General features: G+C 40.1%; 1 protein-coding gene across 2 annotated transcripts; it reads right to left on the bottom strand.

Moving 5' to 3' along the window:
• Positions 1-796: 796 nt before the first annotated feature.
• On the bottom strand, positions 797-22055 carry LOC142203257 (protein tyrosine phosphatase domain-containing protein 1-like). Of its 2 annotated transcripts, XM_075273833.1 has the most exons (13): positions 21992-22055; positions 17126-17257; positions 16001-16197; positions 14063-14143; positions 13677-13795; positions 11880-12017; positions 10307-10854; positions 9890-10009; positions 6689-6811; positions 5332-5430; positions 5142-5219; positions 3409-3519; positions 797-1233 (listed from the first exon to the last, which is right to left on the bottom strand). In XM_075273833.1, the coding sequence occupies exons 3-13, from the start codon at positions 16174-16176 to the stop codon at positions 1066-1068; spliced, it is 1761 nt and encodes a 586-aa protein (XP_075129934.1). In that variant the 5' UTR covers positions 16177-16197; positions 17126-17257; positions 21992-22055; the 3' UTR covers positions 797-1065. The 2 variants fall into 2 exon arrangements, with proteins under 2 accessions (XP_075129934.1, XP_075129935.1); XM_075273834.1 differs by lacking the exon at positions 17126-17257 and having other exon boundaries at positions 21992-22050.
• Between the last annotated feature and the right edge of the window lie 1731 nt (positions 22056-23786).

The following is a 23786-nucleotide window of genomic DNA, read 5'->3' on the forward strand; positions in this document are numbered from 1 at the left end:
CCATTGTATTCTATGGACCGGTAAGTTAGGCAAACCCATCTGTTTATCTCTGCCTAAAATGACTAGTTTGGCTTTAACATATACAGTTATACCAGCTGTAACTCCATATATATACCTGCAACTCCTCTTTTAAAAATAGAGATCATATTTTGTTTCCACATTTTAATACCATAACAATAATTCTGTCCAATGTTATGTTCTTATGTAATAAACAGCTACTTACTATTTCATAGATTTTTTTTTTACTAAAAACATTACAGGAAAGCTTTGGTTGCTATGTAGCATTTAATACACTAGACAAAATGCCTAAAATAACTAGAAGTTTCTAAATTTTCTGCAATATTCAATGGCCATTGTGGGAGCAGCAGACGCAGCTCGAGGACAAGAAAAAGGTGCTTTTTCTGCAAAACCAGGAGCCCCCACTCAGGAAGATATAGTGACCTGCCAGACGGCAAGGAATCTCCTCATTGGCAGTGACAAATAAGCAAAACTTTACAGTTGAGTTGGACCTGATAATTCCTGGAAAAATATGAACTAACTCCAGCAAAATCTGCCAAAAGAAAGTACAATAGGTCCAAATAGTATATTACATAAATGCTCAGCATACCCCTCCTTACACAATAGCAAAATAAAAGTGAAGTGACATCTGTGTTCTGGTCATTTCGGTCCCCTCTCCGCATGAAAAATGTGGAAACCACACGGACCCCATTATAGTCTATGAGATCTCTGCAGGACTTTCCTCTCTGCCGTTTTTAGACAGAATCTGCAGCGAAGACCCCACACAGTTGTGAACCTAGCCTGAGCCATAGTAGAGACAGTTCATAGATATGAGTGGGAATTTCAGTTCCCTTGTAGCACCAACACACAGAAAACAAAGCATGAAATGACAAGAACACTTGCAGACAGGTCTCCCCACATATGACAAGGGATTGATGAGGTTTTGAGCAGGGTGAGACCCTGGGATCCTAATACTCGGGTATACCATTCTAATAAAAGGAGATAGTTCTAAGAAGAGAATGTTAAACATGCTTATCTCCAAAGTACATGAAGTCTTCCATACATCCATTAACTGATATTTCCCTCTTTTAGCTCTGGATTTAGTTGCCTCCGTTGTGCTGAGTCTACGTTTCTGCGTTGTAAGCGAGAAGTAACACCATGAGCTCTTATTTCATGTACAATAGAGCGTAGCTGGAGTAAAACATTTGGGGACAATTGGAGACTATCTAGTGGTTGCTGTAAAAGAAAGAAAAGAATGACAAACATAGTTTTACATAGTCAGACATCTATATTTGTATAACATTAAAAACATCCATATAGAGTAGAAAAATACCAAGTGTATTGAGATAAAAGTGCCAGACTATGTCTACAATGCTAGCCAGAGCTTCCCTATATCCAGTGCCAGAAGGAATTCTAGCCATAAACCTTGTGATCTAAATTTTACATAACTGCAGCATCAGAATATGAGCAGCAACACCAATATGTCACAAGTGAAGTAAGACATTAAAAGTTTCTGCACGGTTAACGTATTCTAAGGGGTCATTCATATAAGATAAGATAAGATAAGATAATCCTTTAATAGTCCCACATTGGGGAAATGTCAGATATATTTCTTCTGGTGTCTTCATTTCTAAGGTGATCACATTGTGTTCCACTGCAGAAACCCTCAGAAATCATCTGCAATCCCCGATACTTTTCTCCTCAGAGGGTGAAGCCCCACATAGTGAAGCGTTATGGAAACGTTTTCCTCTGGGGACTTTCTGCCCCTGTTATAACACAGCCTGGCTACTTGGTGGAGATTTTAACATGATTTTTTCTGAATGAGTTGACAGGCTACCTGTAGATGACAGACCTCCACTGGATTCACCTACTAGGCTCGCTGGAGACTTCCATTGCTTGTTGAGGTCCCATACCCTCTATGACTTGTGGTGTATGGACAACCCCACAGGTCTCTTTTACACCTTTTTCTCCCATCCCTATAACCTCCAGAATATCCCCATAACACTAGAATATTTTTTGGTCATGCCCTAACCCTTCACTTATTCACTGGGGCAGAAGTTGGCCTCATCTCTTGGTCTTACCATGTTCCGGTGTCTGTGTCCTTGTCTTGGACACCTGTGCCTATATGGAAAATGTCAGGATTTCCTTAGGTATAATTGACATGCTTTGATTTTCAAAAATGCATGTTTTTCCGCTGCAGATTTTTTCTACAATGTGTGGATGGGATTAGCCAAAATCACATCCCTGTTGCAGGTATTGTAAAACACTGATTTTTTTCTGTAGTGTTTCCGCTGTGGTCAAAATGCTGTGTTTTCACATTGTGGGACCCCCCACATTTTTTTGTTGCAGATTTCGCTGAGTTTTTATAACCAAAACCATGAGTGGATTGAGCAGAACTATATATGTCCCATTCCTTTTGTAGCTATTCTTGGCTTTTGGCTCAAAAAACCACAGCAAAATCCGAAACAAAAAAAGCTGCATTTCTGCAAAGTGGGGCTTTAACCTAATTGATTCTTCTATCTGTTGCACAAACAGCATGGGTTCTTTAGAGAGCAAAGATACTTTTTGTAGCATCACTGGCGCTTGCGAAACATTACTTGTTTTTTTCTGATCTCAATGAATTGTCTAAAATGAAAAGAGCTCTTTGTAGGTGCTCTCTGTTATGGCTGGTGGATAATTTTCATATCTGACAACTTCAGTACTTGGGTTCAAAGGGGTTCCATATCTCAGACATTTAAGGCATATCTGAGCATGTGCAGACACCTCTCTATTCACAGTAGCTACCAGATGGAAGGTCCCTGATTCCCATTTTAAGGCACAGGTTCCTAAGCTGGGAACTACATCTTATAAAACATTTATGACATATAATATGGCTGAGCCATAAATGTCTGACATGAGAAAATCATTTCGAAGGGATTATGTGGTGACCTTAAATAATTTACAGTGCATTCAGGACACTGTATAAACTGGCTTACTGTATAAATCATAGTCTCCTGGCGGAGAATTGGATCTCCTGGGAGGGAAGGGTCATTGGAAATTGCCTTCCTTAGGCTCCAATGCTGATGCTCTGACTCTTTGTCACATGACAGGCTATGATCTATTCTATGGATTCAGTGACGTCACAGGGAGCCACGCAGCAGCAGTGGATGCTGAGGAGTGACACTTCCACCTCCTCCACTGTACGATGTATAGCTACTTGCCATGATGCTAGGGGACAGTCTACTATACAGTAAGCATCTTTATACAGTGTCCTGAGTGTCCTGTAAAAATGTTATATCACCACAAAACTTCTTTAAGGCCCAAATTTCCTCTGGCACTTAAAGGTGAGCTCCATTGAGTTAAATAATGCTGATGCATGGTTATGAGAAATTTTTAAAAACACAAGGAGTGCTCTTAACGTTTTAGACTCACTTTCGTTAGTGCTTTGACAAGTCTCAATAAAACCAGGTCTTCTAAAGCAGTTGGCAGAGAAGGCAGTTTGCTAACACATTTTAGAAGACAGCATAGGGTCTCCCCCTGGCACTGAAAAATACAATCAAGTTATGAAGAAAAAATTAGTTTTAGTAACCTTTAAGTAAAAGTATATCAACTATATCCAGGGTAGACACAGTGCGGTAGATTTACTATTGTGGTTACAACTCCACCCTGGAATAAAATGTGCTGAAATGTGCAACTTTTTGACGTAGCTAGATTGGGGTAACAATGAGAGGGCATGTTGGCATGGTTTCATTGGAAAAGAGGCCTGTCTCAAATGCAACAATATTCACCAAACTGCATTAAAATGTTGGGTTAAAATTCTGGCTCAAAGTAAGCTAACTATAAGTGATATAAATGTCAAATAGGCAATCTAAGGGTTAGTTCACATCTGTGTTGGTATTCCGTCTGGAGGAGTCCGCATGGGGACCCCCCGAACGGAATACCAAACGCAATTGCAAGCGCTGTACAGTAAAAGCACATGGACCCCATAGATTTCAATGGGGTCCGTGTGCTTGCCGCGCACTGTCCGCACGAATCATGTGGACAGGAAAGTAGATTGTGAAGTACTTTCCTGTCCGCATGTTCTGCGCAGAGATCTGGCAGCAAGCACACAGACCTCATTATAGTTTATAGGAATCCGTGTGCTTTTACTGCACAGTGCTTGCAATTGCGTTTGGTATTCCATAGGGGGGTCCCCATGCAGACTCCCCCGCATGCAATACCAATGCAGATGTGAACAAGGGGTAACCACAGGAGACTCCACCGCAGATTCCGTCTAAAATCGACGGAGAGAAAAGTCCTGCAAGGAGGACTTTCCTCTCTGCTGGTTTCAGTATAAAACCGTCGGGAACCCGGAGGACCTCATTATAGTGTATGTCTAGAGTAACCACATTTTAAGTGGACAGGCTCTCCATCTTTCAGGGCCCCATGTCGATCCAAATGACGGAAAACCCAACGCTAGTGTGAAAATACACCAGATTTATCATCCAGCATTAGCCACTATGATAAATATGGCACATTTTCAGACTGCCCATCTTAACATTGACACAGTCTTACTATTAGTAAATGTGGGCCACTGTGGCTCACTATCACTATTTGGTTAAGTCCACTGGATCCAACACCAGGTCTCAATAATTCAGTGAGACAGTCTTTGATTTATGATCTGTAAAGTTTTTTTTTTCAGGCTATATCAGTTAATCACCTACCCTTAGGATCAGCGAGATCCAATACCCATGGCTACCATGTATCATCTGTTTGCTCACAATTTGCTGCTCGAGTTCTTCTGTGTTCTGCTGTTGTAGGAACACTGTGTATGGTCCATTTGTATGGGTATTGCAATAGAAGCAGCCACACTGTGAGCACTTTTATGTATTGCTGCCACTGGTATGCTGCTGGGGTAATTTTGTGAGTAATTCAGTGTCCTGGGTCCAGTATTATGGAAAATTTCAGGTAACTGATATTACTGTATTGACATTACAGTTCGGTCTACACTGCTCGTTGGGGATTGCAGTCAGGAACATCTAAAGGATTGCACCAAAAGTAAAGGTACTATATGCACCATGTATGTAGACATTCACTGGTTATCACTACAGTCTAGAAGTGTTTAGGGTATTCAATGGCATAAACAGCAATGATCTATAGGTTTGAAAGAGAAAATATAGTCTTACCCTACTGAGTTTCTTCAGGTTTTGTCTCCAATCACCATCACAAAAGGCATTCACATCATCCTGACTTAGTACAGGCTCCTAGAATGCAAAAGCAAAAAGTAACATAGAACAGCATATACTGTAGTATTGTTGTGTACAACCAAACACAACACTGTAATAGCTGTATGTAATAGCCTAACAAATAACCCACCAATAGTTGTTGTAGCCAATCCCACAGCAAGGTGCTAAGGATTTTAGGATTGCTCTCTGTGGAGACTTCAGCCCAAGCCCCTTCTTCATTCACAAGATTCTGCAAGTATAAAGTATATAAAAAGAAATAAATGAATAAAGACACTAACCATCAGTAATAACTGTTATTTTATTTATTTTCTTAATTGTTACCTTACAACCACACATTGTGGTGCGTATTTGTCAGTAATGCTAGAATATCACTATAAAGACCCTTTTTTCATGGGGTGATATTTGCCCAAACAATAGATGCATAAACAGAGAAATCCAGCATGACATGCCATGAGTAAGAATCCCCAGCTTCAAAACGCGTAGGCTAATCACCCATCTCTGCAATTGGACCATGTATATTTAATTCGGAGCTCTTCTCCCAACTAATAAAAGTTGTTTTATACACGGCGGTGGACTCTCAGTGCTGGATTTCCCTGTTTATGCATCTGTCTCATCACGTCTCAGCCGAAGGAGATCATCCGTGCACCTATATCTACTTTCCAACCGCTGCACCTCGCATCCAAACACAAACTTCTTTTATTTTTTGTTTGCTACTAAAATATCTATACTCAAGGCTGTTTGCTTTTTCAATTTTTTGGACTATTGCCCAAAGAATAGTTCACAATCATTGTCTTTTGTAAATGTGTGCAGCATAATAAAAAATGAGTAAACATATGTGGTGATAATTCATTCATTCATTCATTCATTCATTCATTCATTCATTCGTCAGTGATCAAATGGTTTATGCGGAACTAAATTGTTACAAGCAATTTATCTGCCCATGTAAAATGACCCTAAGTTGAACATATATCCATAGCCTTTCATATGCCCAATATATAGAATATATTAATATATGAATAGTATCCCTTCAGAATACGTTCAGGTGGTAGGTGTCAGGACAATTGTATTGAAAAGCTATCTCCCGTCATGTTTGGTTACCTTTGTAACAGAAGATACAGTCCTGCATGCACGACATTATATTGTTAAAGAAATTAATAAATATGACAGAAGATGACTTCCGTCATGTTGTTCATGGGTACGGACACAGGAATCAGTCTGTGACCAACCATTCTCTGCAACGTTTTAATGTCCATTGCTGTCATCCTATGATGGAAGACAGCAACAGACATTAACAACTGGAGTGTGAACCAGGATGGTTCCAGGAGGTGAGGGGGGAGAAGAGAAAAAAGAACAAGTGAAACCCATAGATGGGAAAACCCCTGTAACAGAGTGACATCCCCTGTTAAGGATCATTATGCAGGGCCTGTAATGATCCAGAATCCCTTTTGAGGTAGCTACTGTAAGGGTAAATAAATGAGCAGTCTGACCTGAAGATGATGTACTCTCTGCTTTACCATGGATTCTGGGACTTCCAGTTCAGCCATGGCTTCTGCAATGTACAAAACATGGTGTGGAGTAATAGGTTGACATGGCTCTGCAACATTGTCTCTCTGTTAACAGCCAGAAAAAGTCAGTCACTGACACATACTTTACAAACACCAAAAAGGCAAATCAACTCAGCAAGAACACGTCAAACAAAGCTTCTATTTCACTTTAAATAGGGCCTTTTACTGCCTCCAACAACACTATCTGCAATTTGTTACTCTCCAGCCCCCTCATTTCTGAGCAATCTATGCTATTAGTTTCAGCATCCACTATGTTAATTAGGCTCTCTACTGCCAAGTGGGCTGGACCTGTCTGCCTGATCCAGCCCAGGACCACCCGCCTATCAGTAGTCGTCTATTTAGCATTCTGGGTGCTGAAAGTAACAGAAATCAATGTTATGGAATGTTATGGGGGAGAAAGAAAATATCCCAACCGTGCCAGAATCAGTGGAATGAATCTGTTAAAGGATGCAAAAAGTTTGAGTTGGTGGAGGTGCTGAAAGATCCTCTTCAAAGAATATTACCGTATTTTTCGGACTATAAGACGCACCTAGGTTTTAGAGGAGGAAAATAGGGGAAAAAAAATTTGAAGCAAAAAATGGTAAAATATTTAATATATGGGAGTTGTAGTTTTGCAACAGCTGCAAGGCCACATTGACAGGTGACCCTGCAGCTGTACGGGGATGCATAGAGTGTTTTTTTTTTTTGTGGGGCCAGCTGTTCTTTTTAGTTATACCATTTTGGGGAATATCTATTGCTTAGATCACCTTGTATTGAAAAAAAACCCGGTGGTTTATGATATATATATATATATATATATATATTTTATTTTTTTTCTAGGGACAGGAGGTGATTTAGAACTTTTATTTATATTTTTAAAGCTTTTTTTTTTTTTTTTTTTTACTATTTTATTCCCCCCCGGGGGCTTGAACCTGCGGTCACTTGATTGCAAGTCCCATAGACGGCAATACAACTGTATTGCCGTCTATGGGACATTCTGTCTATTAGTATTACGGCTGGTCATAGAGACCAGCCGCAATACTAATATATAGCAGTGACAGGCCTGGGAGCCTCATTAGGCTCCCGGCTGTCACCCGAACAGGTCGGCTCCTGCGATATCGCCGTGCAGGAGCCGGCCTGCAACTCTACAGGTACGGGGCCAGTGGGGACCGGCCCCGGGGGAGAAGGGGCCACCGATACTGACCCGGCATCCGCTGTACTAGAGAGGCGGATGCCGGGGAGGGATAGACGCTGGCACAGGTACCGGGCCTGAGACATCGCTGCGCTCCACTGTCCTGCCTGAAGCCAGCGGCGGGGGGACGGAGGAGCGGAATAGCATCACTCCTCCCGCTGCTGGCTTCATGCAGGGCAGAGGAGCACAGCGATGTCTCAGGCCCCGGCGTCTATCCCTTTCCGGCTTCTGCCTCTCTAGTACAGCGGGTGCCAGGCGCCACATTCGGACTATAAGACGCACCCTTCTTTTCCCCCCAAATTTTGGGGAAAAAAAGTGCATCTTATAGTCCGAAAAATACGGTATATATCAGGAAAATGAAATACAAAAAAACCCTTTATGATAGGACAGGCCTAAATTAAATAAAAAATGTGGTCTGAAATAGGATGTGATTTTCTCAAGGAGGTCGCACTTTGGACAGCTGGATTATTAGAAGCAACTACTTGCAGTGGGTTTTGTCTGTGCTTCTCATATATACCCTGTATATATGGCCTATGGGTCAATAATATAATTCCTGTATAAAATATGGTGTGAATGTATTATCTGTGGTATGAAGGACAGATGTATCTGACAATAGCTGTCATCCATATTCCTAACTACAGTAAGAAATTCACTGTCTTCTTTCACATTCATGGTAGTTTATTCATTCAGAATTTCACATATATGGTAGTTTACTCGATGTGCCACATGTGCTGTTATAGGAAATGGGAGTTCTACAAGGAACAGTGCATGCACAACAAAATAACTCGGACATAATAAGGAAATCATTGCAGAGTTTCTGACATCTGCCAGAACATAAGAATTCCATCGACTTCATTGTCATATCTCATGGCAACCAATCAAGACAAAAGATTGTCACCACCAAGATATTTAAGAGAAAATATTTAAAATTCAGCAAAAATTTTAAATTAGTTAATTTTGCTAAATGCTTAAGTTTATTTTGTTTACACATTTAATAGTAGTTATGTTCACAGGAAAACCCATTTAAGGCTGCCACATGGCGTAAATACCACAAAAAATGCAGTGTTTTACAGTTACTGCAATGTGTACTGTAGCGAATCCCATCCAAACCTTGCACAAAAACTCCAGGTCGGGGCCCCATGTAGCGTAAACACCGCAATTTTGCCATGGTGGAATCACCACGTCGAAAACCATGGCGTTTTACAGTAGCTGCAAAGTGGACGGGATTCTGGCTAATTCTGGCCAAAATATCTGCAGCAGCCATTCTGCGATTTCAAAAAAACGTTGCCTGTTATATCTATGGAAACACTGGCCTTTTCCGTATAGGTATAATGGAAGCAGAAAGTCCGCAGAGGAAAACTCTACAGAACTTCTGTGAAAAGCGCTGCCGGAAGATTCGATGTGTCTCCACTGTGATTTTTCCCTCAGCACCTTTTGGCTTTGGCTTGCTATGTGGGGATTTAGCCTTAGGCCCCACATTGCAAAAACTCCACAATAAAATCCGCAGTGTTTTACTTTAACTGCAGATGGATGGTATTCTGACTAATCTCATCCACATATTGCAGAAAAATATATGCAGTGGAAATGCTGCGATTTCAAAAACCGTTGCATTTTTGTAAATTGCTGCATGTCAGTTATACCTACGGAAATGCTCGCATGTTGCATACATGTATAAAAGGAACAGAAAGTCAGCAGAGTACAGGTATGACTGGACTGATATGTATCATTATAATGCTGCACTGTGGTTAACAATATTATGGGCTTATAACTTTCTGTATGAAAAGCAATTCTAGTTCTGTGGCACTTAGTCCTGCAATGGCTACTGATCTACTTGTGCAGACAATGAGATTGAGAACTTAAGTTTTATTGCTTGGAAAATATTAAAACTGTGTATTCCTGAAAACTCTGCAAAAGCAATTTACTCACAAATATATGGTATATGCATAGATTACCTGTGGGCCATTGGTTTCCACTTTTTTCTGTGTAATCTCTGGATTTTTTTGCTTTGCTGTTTCAGATTCTGACATTTTACACAGACCAGGTTCACAGGGCCCATTGTTGACTATATCCACCTAGGCAAATGGAGTGATAGGTTATGCACAAAAACACAAGAAGTTGTACGGGGCCACAAATTGTACTCACAGAGGACGGTGAGGATGTACAGTGCTTTAATAAGCTTTCAATTTTATAGATCTTCTAAGGGAGGATAACTTTGTAATGAGGTGCCATACACAGGGCAGCATTCACTTGTACATGGAGTGCCTACAGCACCATATTAAAAGGTATAGGGACTGTGTGCGCTGCTATACTGGCTTGGTGTACAAGGCCTTGTCACGTACAATAAGTAAGGCCTTAATCTTATTACTTACTGATGTGTCACTTGTCAGCAGAAGTTGCAGGATTCCTGTGTCACAGCTAATTTGACTTTGCAGAAGTCCTTGTCTCCTTTTTCCTTTCCTTTCCTGTTCATCATCTTCACTATCACAGACCGGAGAGTGAACCTTTTTACACTGACGATCATTTGCCGCTCTTATAATGACCTGGCGTAGGAGTTTATGTGCAGTCTCTCTTTCCAATTCCACCCATGGGCCTCTTGCTCTCCTACCACCTGCTAGTTGGGCCAGTCTGCGACATATAACCACCACAGGCTTTGGAAGATGGCGGAAACTCCGAGCTTCTTGTCCATGAAGGAGATGGCGTTGGTGGGCCAGGTATTGAGGTAATGTAAAGGCAGGACAGCCAGAAGGTACATTTGTGAAAACTGTCCATTGTGAACTTAGAAACAGGGAAAAATCACAAACAACAGAAACTTGGGATCCTGTCTGTATTGACCCAGGGCGACGAAGACGCAAAAAGCGAATAGCATGTGAAGCGCTTACACGGCATGCATAGATCAAGTAACATGCAATGAGTACTCCTGAAAAAATAGATTATAATAATGTCACTAAGGTACATACAGAACTAAAACTCCAGGACACAGCAATCTCAAACAGACCAGCACACAATTTTAAAAACCTTGTATACCTGATATTACAGATTGTACGTGTCAGTAAACAGCTGATAACACTAGTATTTATTTCACTAAAAGTGCTTATACACATTGGATTCTTGATGACCCTACCTTCCAATTTCAGCAAGGACAGACGACTATCTCGTATACAGTATATGGGGTTGAATTTCACATGCCCAATCCTTTTATTCTTTGGGAAAGTACATGGCCGCCAGAGGTTTACTCCCCTCTCCTCATTCAGAGCACATGCTCACTCAGAACTCACCTAACTGAAATACACATATAGTAGTCTAAAAACTAATCTATTTAGCAAGTACAGTAAATTAGAGGCATATCTTCAAATGAGGAAATTTTAAGCTAGGACTACATAGAGAGACTGTGGCCGCAACCGTAGATCACACTTCCACTATACCATAATGAAAATGTAAACAGTTGTGTTGGAGCTTGAAGGTTGCGACCATGGTTGAGACCAACCATGCTGGATTTCTTGCAACTATAGTGACACAGTTGCAGCAACCACTGAGTTGCAACACAACCCCATTCACTTTCACTATTCTGTAATGTATGACAATGAAAATGTCATCTTTGTTTGCACAATCTCTGTGTTGTCTGTGCCTAAATTGAGGACCAGCCCATAGTGACCGCTTAGCTTATCACTTTACCAATACCAATCATCACAATGAATTTTTACTTTGGCATCTGTCAAGAAAAGGCCATCAATGTGTATGAATTATTATCTATACCATTGGTAGGCAACCTTCGGCTCTCCAGCTGTTGTGAAACTACAACTCCCAACATGCTCCATTCACTTCCATGGGAGTTCCAAGAACAGCAGAGCAAGTATGCATGCTGGGAGTTGTAGTTTTGCAACAGCTGGAGAGCCGTACGTTCCCTACCCCTGATCTATACAATGCAATACCAGTGTATCATACCTGTGCGGCCTAGTCCTGCATGGCAATGCACAGCTACTCTCCCCTCTCGCAGAGCAAATGCAATAACTTTCACAGCATCCAGAATTCTTGGCACAGGGACCACCCCAAAATCAGGAAGCCCAAAATTATAGAAGGAGACTGTGAAGAACAAAGTGACGTATTGGATACCATTCAATCATGGAAATTGATGGTGGCAATGAGAAAAGAGCACACACATGAAGTATTGAGGACGTTCTGGAAAGTACAGTCACCACAGATTCCCCTGCCCAAATATTTTTAAAAGATTTAAAAAACAAAAGAAATTCCACAAAACAAATGGTCAACATTAAAGTGCTCTTATAGCTAACGTCAAAAGGCAGCAAGGAGTCATTATCAGGTTAACTTTATTCTTTTGGCCTTTTTTAATGTTTTTATTCATTTGCACAATGAAAATACTTTAAGGCTAAGGCCCCATATAACGTTTCACAGCAAAAAAGCGCTACAGGAAAAGCCGCGGCGGCAACGCATCACAGTTTTTCCTGCATCAATTTTTACAAAGAGGTTTCCTCTGTAAACTTTCTACTTCAATTACTTATAGAGAAACCGCTTGCATTTCCATAGGTATAATTGACATGCTGCGAATTCCAAAACCGCAACGGTTCACTAAAATCCAATTCACTTTGCTGTGACTATAAAAGGCAGCGTTTCCGCCACAGGCAAACCACTGTGTTCTTCCACATGGGGCCCCAGTCTAAAAATAGCATTGCATTTGTGTTCTTCATGCCAAGTGCAATGTTTTTAAACAATCAATGTTGTTCTCAGGAGGATAACATAACAGATTGTATCAGTATCGGTATTGCATCGGTACATTGGTACCATTGGGTGCAAAAATAGCAATTCTGGCAGATTCTTAAGTTTGTTTTTGGGTTTGTTTTTTTTTGTTTGTTTTTTTTTAAACCTGTTCACAATGTGGGATAAGTTGGACATGGACAGGTTAGTTTTAACTTGCGGGTTGCTACATTTGTGGCAATGCTGATCATATATATGGACTTTAGTTTTTTTTGTTATCTTTATTGAAATTTTTATTTTTGTAGTCCCACGTTGGCTCTTTGGTGCAATATATTATGACTGTCAGTGTACAGGCAGTCTATTAAGAAGTCTCTAATCTCAGCTGTTAAAGTGGGGTATTTACTGTTTAATATAGCAGTCACCTTTATATACTACCCCATAGTAGTGCACATCTGTTTTTCCGTATATCTACTATTAGAGTACAAGATGGAATGGGCTTAACAAATATATAATAAAATTGGTTATTCAACAGGAAGCAAATTCTGAATGTAAAACCCCACATAGTATACAGCCACAATAAATGACATAACTATGACATAGGTAATGCATACTTTCTCACAAATAATTATGGTATATTACAGGAAGACTCAATATAAAAGTTAATAATCACACATGCACGTTAGTATACTTTGTACAGTATACTGACTTGCACATTATGGCATCAGGAAATGTACCACGTGTTATATGTTATATGCCTGGCTTAGAGCTTGAAGGGTGGTGCAAAATATTTGGATTGTGTATTTTCTTTTTTTAATATTCCACACGTCACACAGTACATGTTCTGGCTGCAGTGTTATTCTAATTTCTTTCCCCAACCAACATAGGTACCAGTAGGTAAACAGTTAATGGAGAGACAATCCTGAACCTATAACTATACACTATGTATACTAGAGATTAATTTTAAAATTTAGAGAATAACATAAAGTATAGAAATACACAAAGACTAACATACTACAGAAATGTACTCACTGCCAGAGTCCATAAAATCTTGTGGTCTGTATGAAAATCCACTCTGGGGATCAAGAGAATCTCCACAGTGGCCATGTTCCCCAGGAAGCTGTGCATTAACCAGAGACCGTATACCATACCTGTAATGAACACAAAGAGATTTTCTAATACATAAGAGTACAGATAAAAAGGCATAAAGTTCTAATGCACATTCTTACAAGTGTATTTTACATGCATGTTATAAAAAGCTATTAAATGTCATGTTATGTTGCCTGTAACCATTATGCAGCAGACCTTGGACAACAGGCACAGCATACGGAAGATGGTTAGGAACAATATATAATATGTTACAACAGAAAGCTTTGAATGTGGTTTATGTATCCGCCAATATCCTTCCTTCCTCTTACTTCTGAAACTGCTCTGTGATATTGTAATCCCGAATTAGGCGGGTAGATGGTCGGCTGGTTGCTAGAATTTCATCTGTAATCCTAAAACGACAGGCATAATATAGATTTAGGTATAGCAAAAGAGAGCAAATGTGTGCAGCGCTCTGTATTGTCAAGGACAGGGTGCTGGGGTAGGGTCCCAACCCTATAGCATATACCCAAAAAAATCAGCACTCCTATAGAGTAATACAATCAGATACTTTATCCATAGCAGAAGCATCACAACAAAATTACAATTGATTATTCAGCCCTCTGGACTTTCAGCAGACCGTGGAACATGGACAATGACAGAATATTACATAAGACATTTCAATATACAAAATAACAATAAAATTGAATCTATACATCACATTATTAGAAATAGAATGTGAGTGTATCAGCCATGTTCACGATTCATGGCATATAGTCCCATCATGGAGGCAGAACTGGAGTTTCATGTAGCAATAAGGGGGTAGGAATCATCGTGAGAAAGTAAATCCCTCCGGCTATGTAGACAGAAGTTGACTGAATGTTACACTCTGAGTGGAGTAGTAGAAACGTATCATTCTTATGTCATTACTGGGCATACACAAGAAAAACAAGTGAACTATTTGTTGGCATAATAACAAGGTGAGATATACTGGTATGAATGCTATAGTAGTAGTCCAGTCATGAAGCAGAAGCCAGAAAGTAAGAGCGCAACAAACAAACAAAATGGACAACAGTACTATGTTCCAAATGAAAGATATCAAACAGGTATATGAAGGAAAGTGTCCGTCTTACCACTCGTGCTCGGTCAAGGATTTCTGGTACTATGAAAGGCGGTTAACCGGTATATGATACTGCTGCAATGATGGGGCAAGTACCAATCTATAAATATACTCTATGGAGAAACCCATATACCTGTGTATACGAGGCAGGAGGCTACAGGATAAGCCAATAAGGCCTAAAACGTACAGATCTAGACTGGCTTCAGACATGGTATGGTTGCATCTATGTAATAAAGTTAATAAAGGGAGGCATTTGGGCAGGTTAAGAGCACAAGTGGGGAAGCAAGAATAAGATATTGTAATTTTTGAGTATTTTCTGCTATGAACAAAATCCCTGATTACTCTATGGTAGTGCTGAGTTCTTTTGGATATGCTATTGGTATACATATGTGCTAACAAACACACAAATATACATATAAAGTGACAGCCCAGATTATGCATTAATGTAGTGGGACAGTGTTAAAACTGGAAAATGTAGTTCAACTTCTGTTTGTGAATTTGTGTCATCCTGAAGTTAAATTTTAATATTTTCTGGACTGTATCAAAGTATTTTAGTGACACATTTCATTTAGTATGAGCTGTAAAACTTTGACTACTATCTATTTTATATTAGATGTATAAATGCATCAAGGCAGAGATGCTGGTATTTCCACGTACAATAAAGACATACCCACATATGTGTAACGTTTATTAGGCCAACATAATACATTGTTTCCCAGCCATGCACAACTCACAGTAAAATTTCAGGACTTCTATGAATTCAATGACTTTCTATGGAAAAATGCCCGTTGACATTTTTGCAGCTGTTGCAAGGTGCTTCCATATTTGTACCCAGTACACATTCAAGCACCATGTAGCACAGTCCTTAATCTGAGAATGGATAACAGTGCTTACGGTAAATGGGTGTTCCAGGGTAAAATTATTGAGGACTTATCCTAAGTATATATAATCAATATCTGATTAAAGTTCAGATAATCTCCTATGATAAAGGCAATGGCTATATACTAAGATACTTCATAGTGCCCTGTCCATAAAACAGTCAAAGCCCACCCACCAGCTTAAATACAGAAAGTGAGAAGAGAGATCAGACAAACTGTTGAGAGATGGAAAAAAAACCTTTAAACCTTGCTACTATTGCGGAGCTTCTCACCAAGACGAGTACAATCCTCGAATTGCTTGCTGTTCCAGAGTCCAATCTTCTGGACCTTCATAACGGCAATCTCGACCTCCACATGTAAGTGAACATATTAAATGAGGAGGAACAGCTCGCACAATTCGCTCACGGGTCTGTGAATAGGATGGACGTGGTTCTTCCAGAGAGCTCATGGCCTGGGAAGAAGAGGCTTACTGCAAGAAGAATCATTGACTGAATTCAAAGGTTAATTTTGAATCAACCTTTCAGAAAATAATAAAGATCTGTATGAGGAGTTGGGCAACACTAAAGATCTACTTGGGGGGACAGCTGGTATTTCTGAGGATTTCCTAAATAATTATGTAAAAAAACAAAAAAAAAGGGCCTCACTAACCCCCCACTCCTCTTGGCATTGCCCATATATATACATAACTGTAGGAAAAGTCGTCTATATTTTTGGCCTAGAAAATCAAAAGGAGGCACAAAGGCTCTCTGCCACATAAAATGCCAGTATGATAAATGAGACATACTATCTGAGAGGTGAACTACAGTTTTTGCAATAGGGCACATGAGCTTTGAGTTACACTTATAAACCCCATGGCACATCACATGACAAGGTCTCATCTGACACTGTACACTAAGTACAAACAACCAGTGTCGGACTGGGATGTCTAGGGTCTAACGGTGGAATTGATTGTAGGGGCCCACTGTCCACAGCCAGGACTCCTACAGATCAGCTGTACTGTAAGGGGGAATTCACACGGAGTAAAGTGGAGCGCGATCTGGCACGTATACGGCGTGTCAGAATTTGTGCGCTCAAAAAGATCCCATTGATTTCAATGGGAGTTACGAGTGTATGCACCGCGTAATGTTGCGCCCGTAATTTTGACGCCGCAAAATTACGGGCGCAAAATTACGCGGCTCCCCCTGGAGACTGATAAAGAAGACTGCAGTGAGCTGGATCGGGGATATGTAAGTTAATAGGGGCCATGACCAGACCTCCACTGCCTATTAAAAAAGCAGTGGGTATCCGGTAAGGCCCTCAAAAGGCAAGGTGCCCACCGGGGGATTCACCAGTACCCTGGTGTGCCAGTCTGAGTCAGCAAAAATGTAGATTTAGTACTTCCAATACATAACACTTACTTGGTTCCATTAAGTTTACAAATTGATTTCTAAATGTTCCAGGTGTATCACAAATGTGACTCTGAGGTGCCAGCTAAGCTCATTTGATGCAATGGCTAGTGTCTTCAAAGAACTGCATTAGAAATTCAGTCACTAAATGAAAGATGAAAAGACAGAAACTTATCAAATAATCCTATTAATATTATAAATGTGAAAGTTTGTGAGTTTGTGGGTTTGTGGGTTTGTGTGTTTGGATGTTTGCATGTTCGGATGTTTGTTCCTCAATCACGGAAAAACCGCTCCACCGATTTGGCTGAAATTTTTCACGAACATAGTTAATACACCCGATTAAATAATAGGCTACTTTTCGTCACAATAGCGCACATACGTTTGTGCCAGGACCCCCACAAAACCCAAACTCACACCACCATCTCTGCAATCTCACACACTTTGGACCATAGCAAGCCACAAAATTCATATTACCCTCTTCAGCCTCGCCCCTAACCCCACACAATCACATATACATATACTTTACCACTTTGCCCCTCACCTTAACGATACTCCAGGAGGCGCTCTTTAACGCTCCGGAGCAGCCATGTTTGCCGACCCCCACCGCTCTGACAATCCGCGACACCCCCCACCCATGTCAATACCTCTAGGAGGTCTAATAAATGCAAAAAAAAAAAAGTTTAAAAAAAGTAAAAAAAAATATAAAAAAAATAAAAAAGATTAAAAATTCAAATCACCCCCCTTTCCCTAGAACACATATAAAAGTAGTTAACTGTGAAACACATACATGTTAGGTATCCCCACGTCTGAAATCGCCTGCTCTACAAAGCTATACAAATATTTTTCCTGTTCGGTAAACGCCATAGCGGGAAAAATGGTCAAAAGTGACAAACCGCCATTTTTTCACTGTTTTGATTCTGATAAAAAATTGAATAAAAAGTGATCAAAGCAATAACATTTCCTGAAAATGGTAGAACTACAAAGTACACCCGGTCCCGCAAAAAAAGACGCCCTATACATCCCCGTACACGCACGTATAAAAAAGTTACGGCTGTCGGAATATGGCGACTTTTCAAAAAATAATTTTTTAACACAGTTTTGGATTTTTTTAAGGGGTCAAAATGTAAATAAAACCATATAAATTTGGTATCCCCGGAATCGTAACGAAACACAGAATACAGGGGACAGGTTATTTTGGTTGCACAGTGAACGCCGTAAAACCAAAGCCCGTAAGAATGTCGCAGAAATGCATTTTTTCTTCAAATCCACCCCATTCAGAATTTTTCCCCTGCTTCCCAGTACATTATATAGAATAAATAATGGTGGCATCATGAAGAAAAATTTGTCCCAGGAAAAATTAAGACCTCATATGGCTCTGGGAGCGGAGAAATAAAAAAGTTATGGGGTTTAGAAGGAGGGGAGTCAAAAACGAAAATCAAAAAATACCATCGGCGGCAAAGGGTTAACTTCAAATACTTCTGTCCCAAAGTCACTATGTAAAGTTTCTCACAACACCGTATATATAGCAGCTCTAATACAAATTAACTTCAACACAAAAGTCTCACGTATTCTCTGATAACAGCAAAAACAAGATACAAAGTTACATTTCATATCCCATACCTTATACACACTACAAAAACCTTACCCGCGCCTGTATATACCCACTTCTACAAGCACCGCAGACGAAGTCGCGGGTACCAGCTAGTGTTAACATATGCTTGTCAAAGAAGGCATATTTCAGATAATATACTGTAGTACAAACTGCCCTATATTAGGTAAACAATCTGCAAATCCTGAAGACAATCCAAGTTTATGAGACAAAAACTTTTCATTAACAAAATGAGCCACAGCATCTGAAAGAAGTCTATTCAAAAGTTTAAGAAGATGATCCCTAATATAAAATCTTATATTTAAGTAATCCCAGGTATCAAACCATGTAGATGTTCACCATCCCTTACAGCTTTAAATGTGAGACCATCATCATTTTATAGACAATCATCTTGGCTATTTCTGTTAGGAGTATTTAGGTTCTTTAATTTCTATTTTTCTTACCTGGGGAGTTTTTGGCTGCGCAGTGTCTGAGGTGGCATCCTGGCGCTGCGGGGTTGTCCTGTCGTGGGTATTGGTGCACACCTTCTGACTTGCATGCGCGCACTGCTGGTAGGCAGCTTTATCTCCTGGTTGATTAGTCTGTCCTCCCATTTGCACCTGGGAGGAGTGGTCTCTACTCTGTATTTAAACCCATGCCTCCCATGGTTCTGTGCTGAGTGTCGCTTTTACAGAGCTAGGCCTTAGCAGGAGGAGTAGGTGGTGTTCTGGGATAGAGGAAGTTCCGTGGTTGATTTTTGGGAGGTTTGGGTGAACGAGTTGGTTTGTGTGTTTTTCCTTCTGTGTTCACCAATCCTCCCTCTGTGTATAATTGACTGTGTGAGTGAATTGCCTTATCCTTTGATTTCTACTCAGTTTCCCTGTGTTTGTTTCCTAGTGTATGGTTCCTTCCCATATTGGTTTGGGGGAATCCTTTCCCACATTTTTCCTGTGTGCTGCTTGTGTTGTTAGTCAGCGCACACCCTTGTCAGTCCCTGTCAGTAGCAGCTTCACTTGTTCGTTAGGGGTGACCCCCTTTAGTCTCCAGTCCCTAGAGGTCTTATAGGGCATTCCTTCTCCCACTTCCCTCTAGGCCTACGGAATCAGTGAGAGAGGAGCTGTCGGGGTCAGGCTTAGCCTGAGTACAGCCGACCTACACCCGTGAGGCAGGGACCGGGATAGCTAGTGGGAGTAGTGCAGGGCGAGATTCCCTACTGCTATCCCTTAGCCCCGTTGCAGCTACCTGGACTGACATAACAATTTCATACACAAATTTAACTTGCAACTATTTGGCATATGATCAGTTATGCAGATGTATTATTACTGTTTTGCTCCTGGTGGTGGAAAAATCTTCTTCTTGTATACTACAAATTACAACCTGCTCTTACACTCCTTAATATCTCAATTTGTTATTAGGTTGATTCCTAAGCAAAGCCCGCTGTTTCAAACTGAGGATCAGCCATGAAGAAGATTTCCCAAAAAAGAGAAACAGCATCATCTAGCTCATCAATAGTGGTCTCTCGGCCAAGAAAATTGCCAAACTGTGTCATTACAGTTGGAAGAATACTAAATAAAGTTTGTCCCTAGACCTCAACCCAATTGAACACTTGTGGGTAGAGCAGAAGAAAAAGCTGTATTCAGACCCAAGTGAGTGAACCAGTATGCACCAACACTGGGATCTTGTACAAGAGACCTGGGATTAGATTTCAGTTGAGACATGCTTGAATCTGGCTGAGAGCATGCCCAGAAGGATTCAGGCAGTGTTGAAAGCCAAAGGTGGATTTACATAATAATACAAATTTAAATATAGATTTTTTTTAGGAGCAAAATAGTGAGAATGCAGTTACATGTCAAGAATTTGCATAACTAGTTATAGTCTAAATAGTTGCAAGTCAAATTTATGTTTGAAATAGCCAAGATTACTGTCTATAAAATGCTGGTAGTTTTACATTCAAAGCTGTAGGGGATAGTGAGATATGGAGCCTGAAGATCAAAAATTCAAAACATTGTTACCCTTTTATTTGTCAGGGTAAATATTGTTTTCCTATTAGAATAGGTGTCTGGATTCTCAATTAAGCTGCTATACTTTTAAGGTTACTGTATCAACCTGGGCTTGTCCAATCAGCAGCTGAGGAGGCACATATAAAATCCCTCCTTCCTGACCCAGGTGCCTAATAATTTAGATCTCTAATTTGGCTGTGAACCTGTTGTGTATTGGATTGCTTCATTCTGACCCTTGGCTTGTTTTCTGGCTATTTGTTTACCCGCTGACTCTGCCATTGCCAATCCATTCAGATTTGACCCTTGGCTTTTCATTGAATATTGGTTTTGTCTCCTGATTCTGCCTCTGACAACTTCTCCTGGTTTTCACCCTTTGCCTGGATGATTATTCCCCTGCTTCTGATCGGCCCTGTAAATAATTGTGGCTTCTGGTTTGGTTTCAGTTAGTGGAGTGTTTATTTCCTGCACAGTTTCCGGTGGTGATAATTCAGGTCAGTAACAGATTCCCATTAAGGCAAATTTTGCAGACATGGTATTGCAACTTGTGACCTGCAACTAAAATTCAACATGTTCCATAGGATTGGAGATAAGTGTCTGAACACAGATGACCACTAGGGCCCCCAGAGATCAAGAGAACAAAGTTGAATAAACCTAGCACAGGCAAAGCATTTTCAGTCCCCTATCTGGAGTGGTGGAGGTCCGCTATACAGTCATTAGTGGCATAGCCCTTTCTAAGGATGAGTGTGACAGATGATTCTTTATATGAAGAGAGAATGATGCCATTGCTTAGAGATAGGATGAAGAAGTGGAAATGATGCAGGAAAATATAATACCAATTAAATAGCGATTTTACTAGCTCTCAACATTGATAAGTTTCAGGGTTTGTAATCATTTAAAGTTGTTGTAAAATAAAAAGCTAATATCTAAATGACACTGAATATCAATGCACCGTATAACTGTATAATAAAGATGTGAATAATGATTAAGGATCATACTTATCTATCCACATTCAGTCACTAAGGTGATAGAAAACAGAGGTAGGAACATGATGTGATGTGTAAACCCCATCTAAGGGCGCAGATTTATTTTTATATGGCAAGAAAGCCTGTGTCATAAGTATTTTCTAGTGTTTGGTTAGAATAAAATACCTATTGAACATTATTATACTATTGCTTAATTCAGGTATGCATCATTTCAAGTATGCATCAATCCTGAGTTTCTTTAAAACAAGTAAGAAAGTATAAGCACAGTAAAAACATCAAGAAAAAAAAAATCAGTAAGTTACTATACCTTGAATAGTTAGTAGTTTTCTTGTATCTGACACTTTCTGCTTAGACACTTTTTCGATTGAGTCTAAATCTCAACCTCCAGCCGACTTGTAGTAATCTCCTTAGCATAATACATTAGCCTTTAGGTTCAGTGTGTCAGCGTTACTGTTACCAAAAGAAGTGATCACAAAAGAGCGCATTAAGATTATGGTAAGGTAGCTACTAGAAACTACTTGAAAAATACACTCTGGTTCTGCCACTGTTATATGGTTGATTCATACTGGATAGTAAAGCTGAAATAGGATTGTTATGGTCTACATGAGGTTTTATACAAAGTAAGCTGTTGATGTTATTTGCATAGACTCAACAGAGGGTTAAGAATTTAGAATTATTGCATATTTTGACTTCACTCCACTAAGCCGTTAGTAAGCAAGCAATAACAGAATTATGACACTTGTAGGACCAGTTTTTGTACTAAACAGACTGGTGGCTAAGGCCTGGTCTTCTAGGCTGGAGTTTAGTAGAAACCATGGGAGTTGGTTGGTACTCTCCATTTAATACTTATATGCAAACACTGCTGTAAGATCTGGTGGAAAACTACTTATAGTAGTTGTACTGAACTTTGAGCTCTTTGGCAGTGCTGATGCTACAGAGGTTGTGACAGTTGTCCTTTCCATCCACAACCCCCAAACCACAACTTCAGGTGGATACATTAGCAAGGTTCCTGGGCAAGCACCATTTTCAACTGTATCAGATCCCTGCCCTACCATCCCCTCGTAGCTCATGGACCTCTTTAATTCTGCAACCTTCCAGATGCAAGGACCACACATGGGGTATCAGCTGGGCTGCTGACTTTAGAAACCAGAAGAGGTCTCAGCTACTTAGGTCATTGTGGGAACTGGCCCAAGTGAGCAAAATTTTTATTATTTTGAAACCATGTATCATTTTCCTTCCACTTCACAATTACCTGCTACTTTGTGTTGGTCTAGCACTTAACATCTCAATAAAATACATTTAAGTTTGTGGTTGTAAGGTGACAAAATGTGAAAAAGTTCAAGGGGTATATGAATTCTTTTGCAAGCCACTGTACATTTCTCATGATTCATCTACCTGCTCTCACTTGGCGTACTCCTCCTTTCTCCACAACCCCCTGCGTGTAGATTTCCTCCCTACTACCAGCTCTGTCTTGTGCCACTGTGTCTGTTATCGGTCTCACTTCTTCAGTCCTTGAGGTAGCTCTCCTCTGCATATATAATCAGCCAATGAGTTGCCTTGAGTGGCTTCAAGAGGAAATGTGCTACTGTGCTGTTATGTCTGCTGGCTGAACTGCTCACAAAGAGGGGAAGTGAGCTTGTATACAAAATGTCACATCTATGGTCAATGATCTGAAAGTAAAACAGATAAATGGTGCTGAATTTGAACAGGAGATATATTAGGAAGTGTTTTTTTTATTGATGCATCATGTTGTTTGGCCCATATTTTTGAAAAACTGGAAAACTGCTTTAATCTCTTATGCTAAGCAACATGTAACATAATTGCTAAGAATTGCTATACCAAGGTATAGTAATCGAAACAGCATTTCTTCCAGTAAAATATATAGAAACATCCTCAGCCCCTTTCTTTTGCTTTTATCTAAACTCTATTGAAATTTTTCAAGCATATAGCAAAACATCAGAGAAAACAGTGAATTCCCAAAGAGAGGATTTACGGCTCCTACAAAATAGGGTTATGTTAAAATATCAACACATCAGCACACAGAAAAGGAAACTTGCAAATTTAGGGAGCCTTCACACGATGTAACGCTGCACTCATTCTGA

This window comes from Leptodactylus fuscus, chromosome 5, assembly GCF_031893055.1.
Source record: "Leptodactylus fuscus isolate aLepFus1 chromosome 5, aLepFus1.hap2, whole genome shotgun sequence".
Taxonomy (NCBI): Eukaryota; Metazoa; Chordata; class Amphibia; order Anura; family Leptodactylidae; genus Leptodactylus; species Leptodactylus fuscus.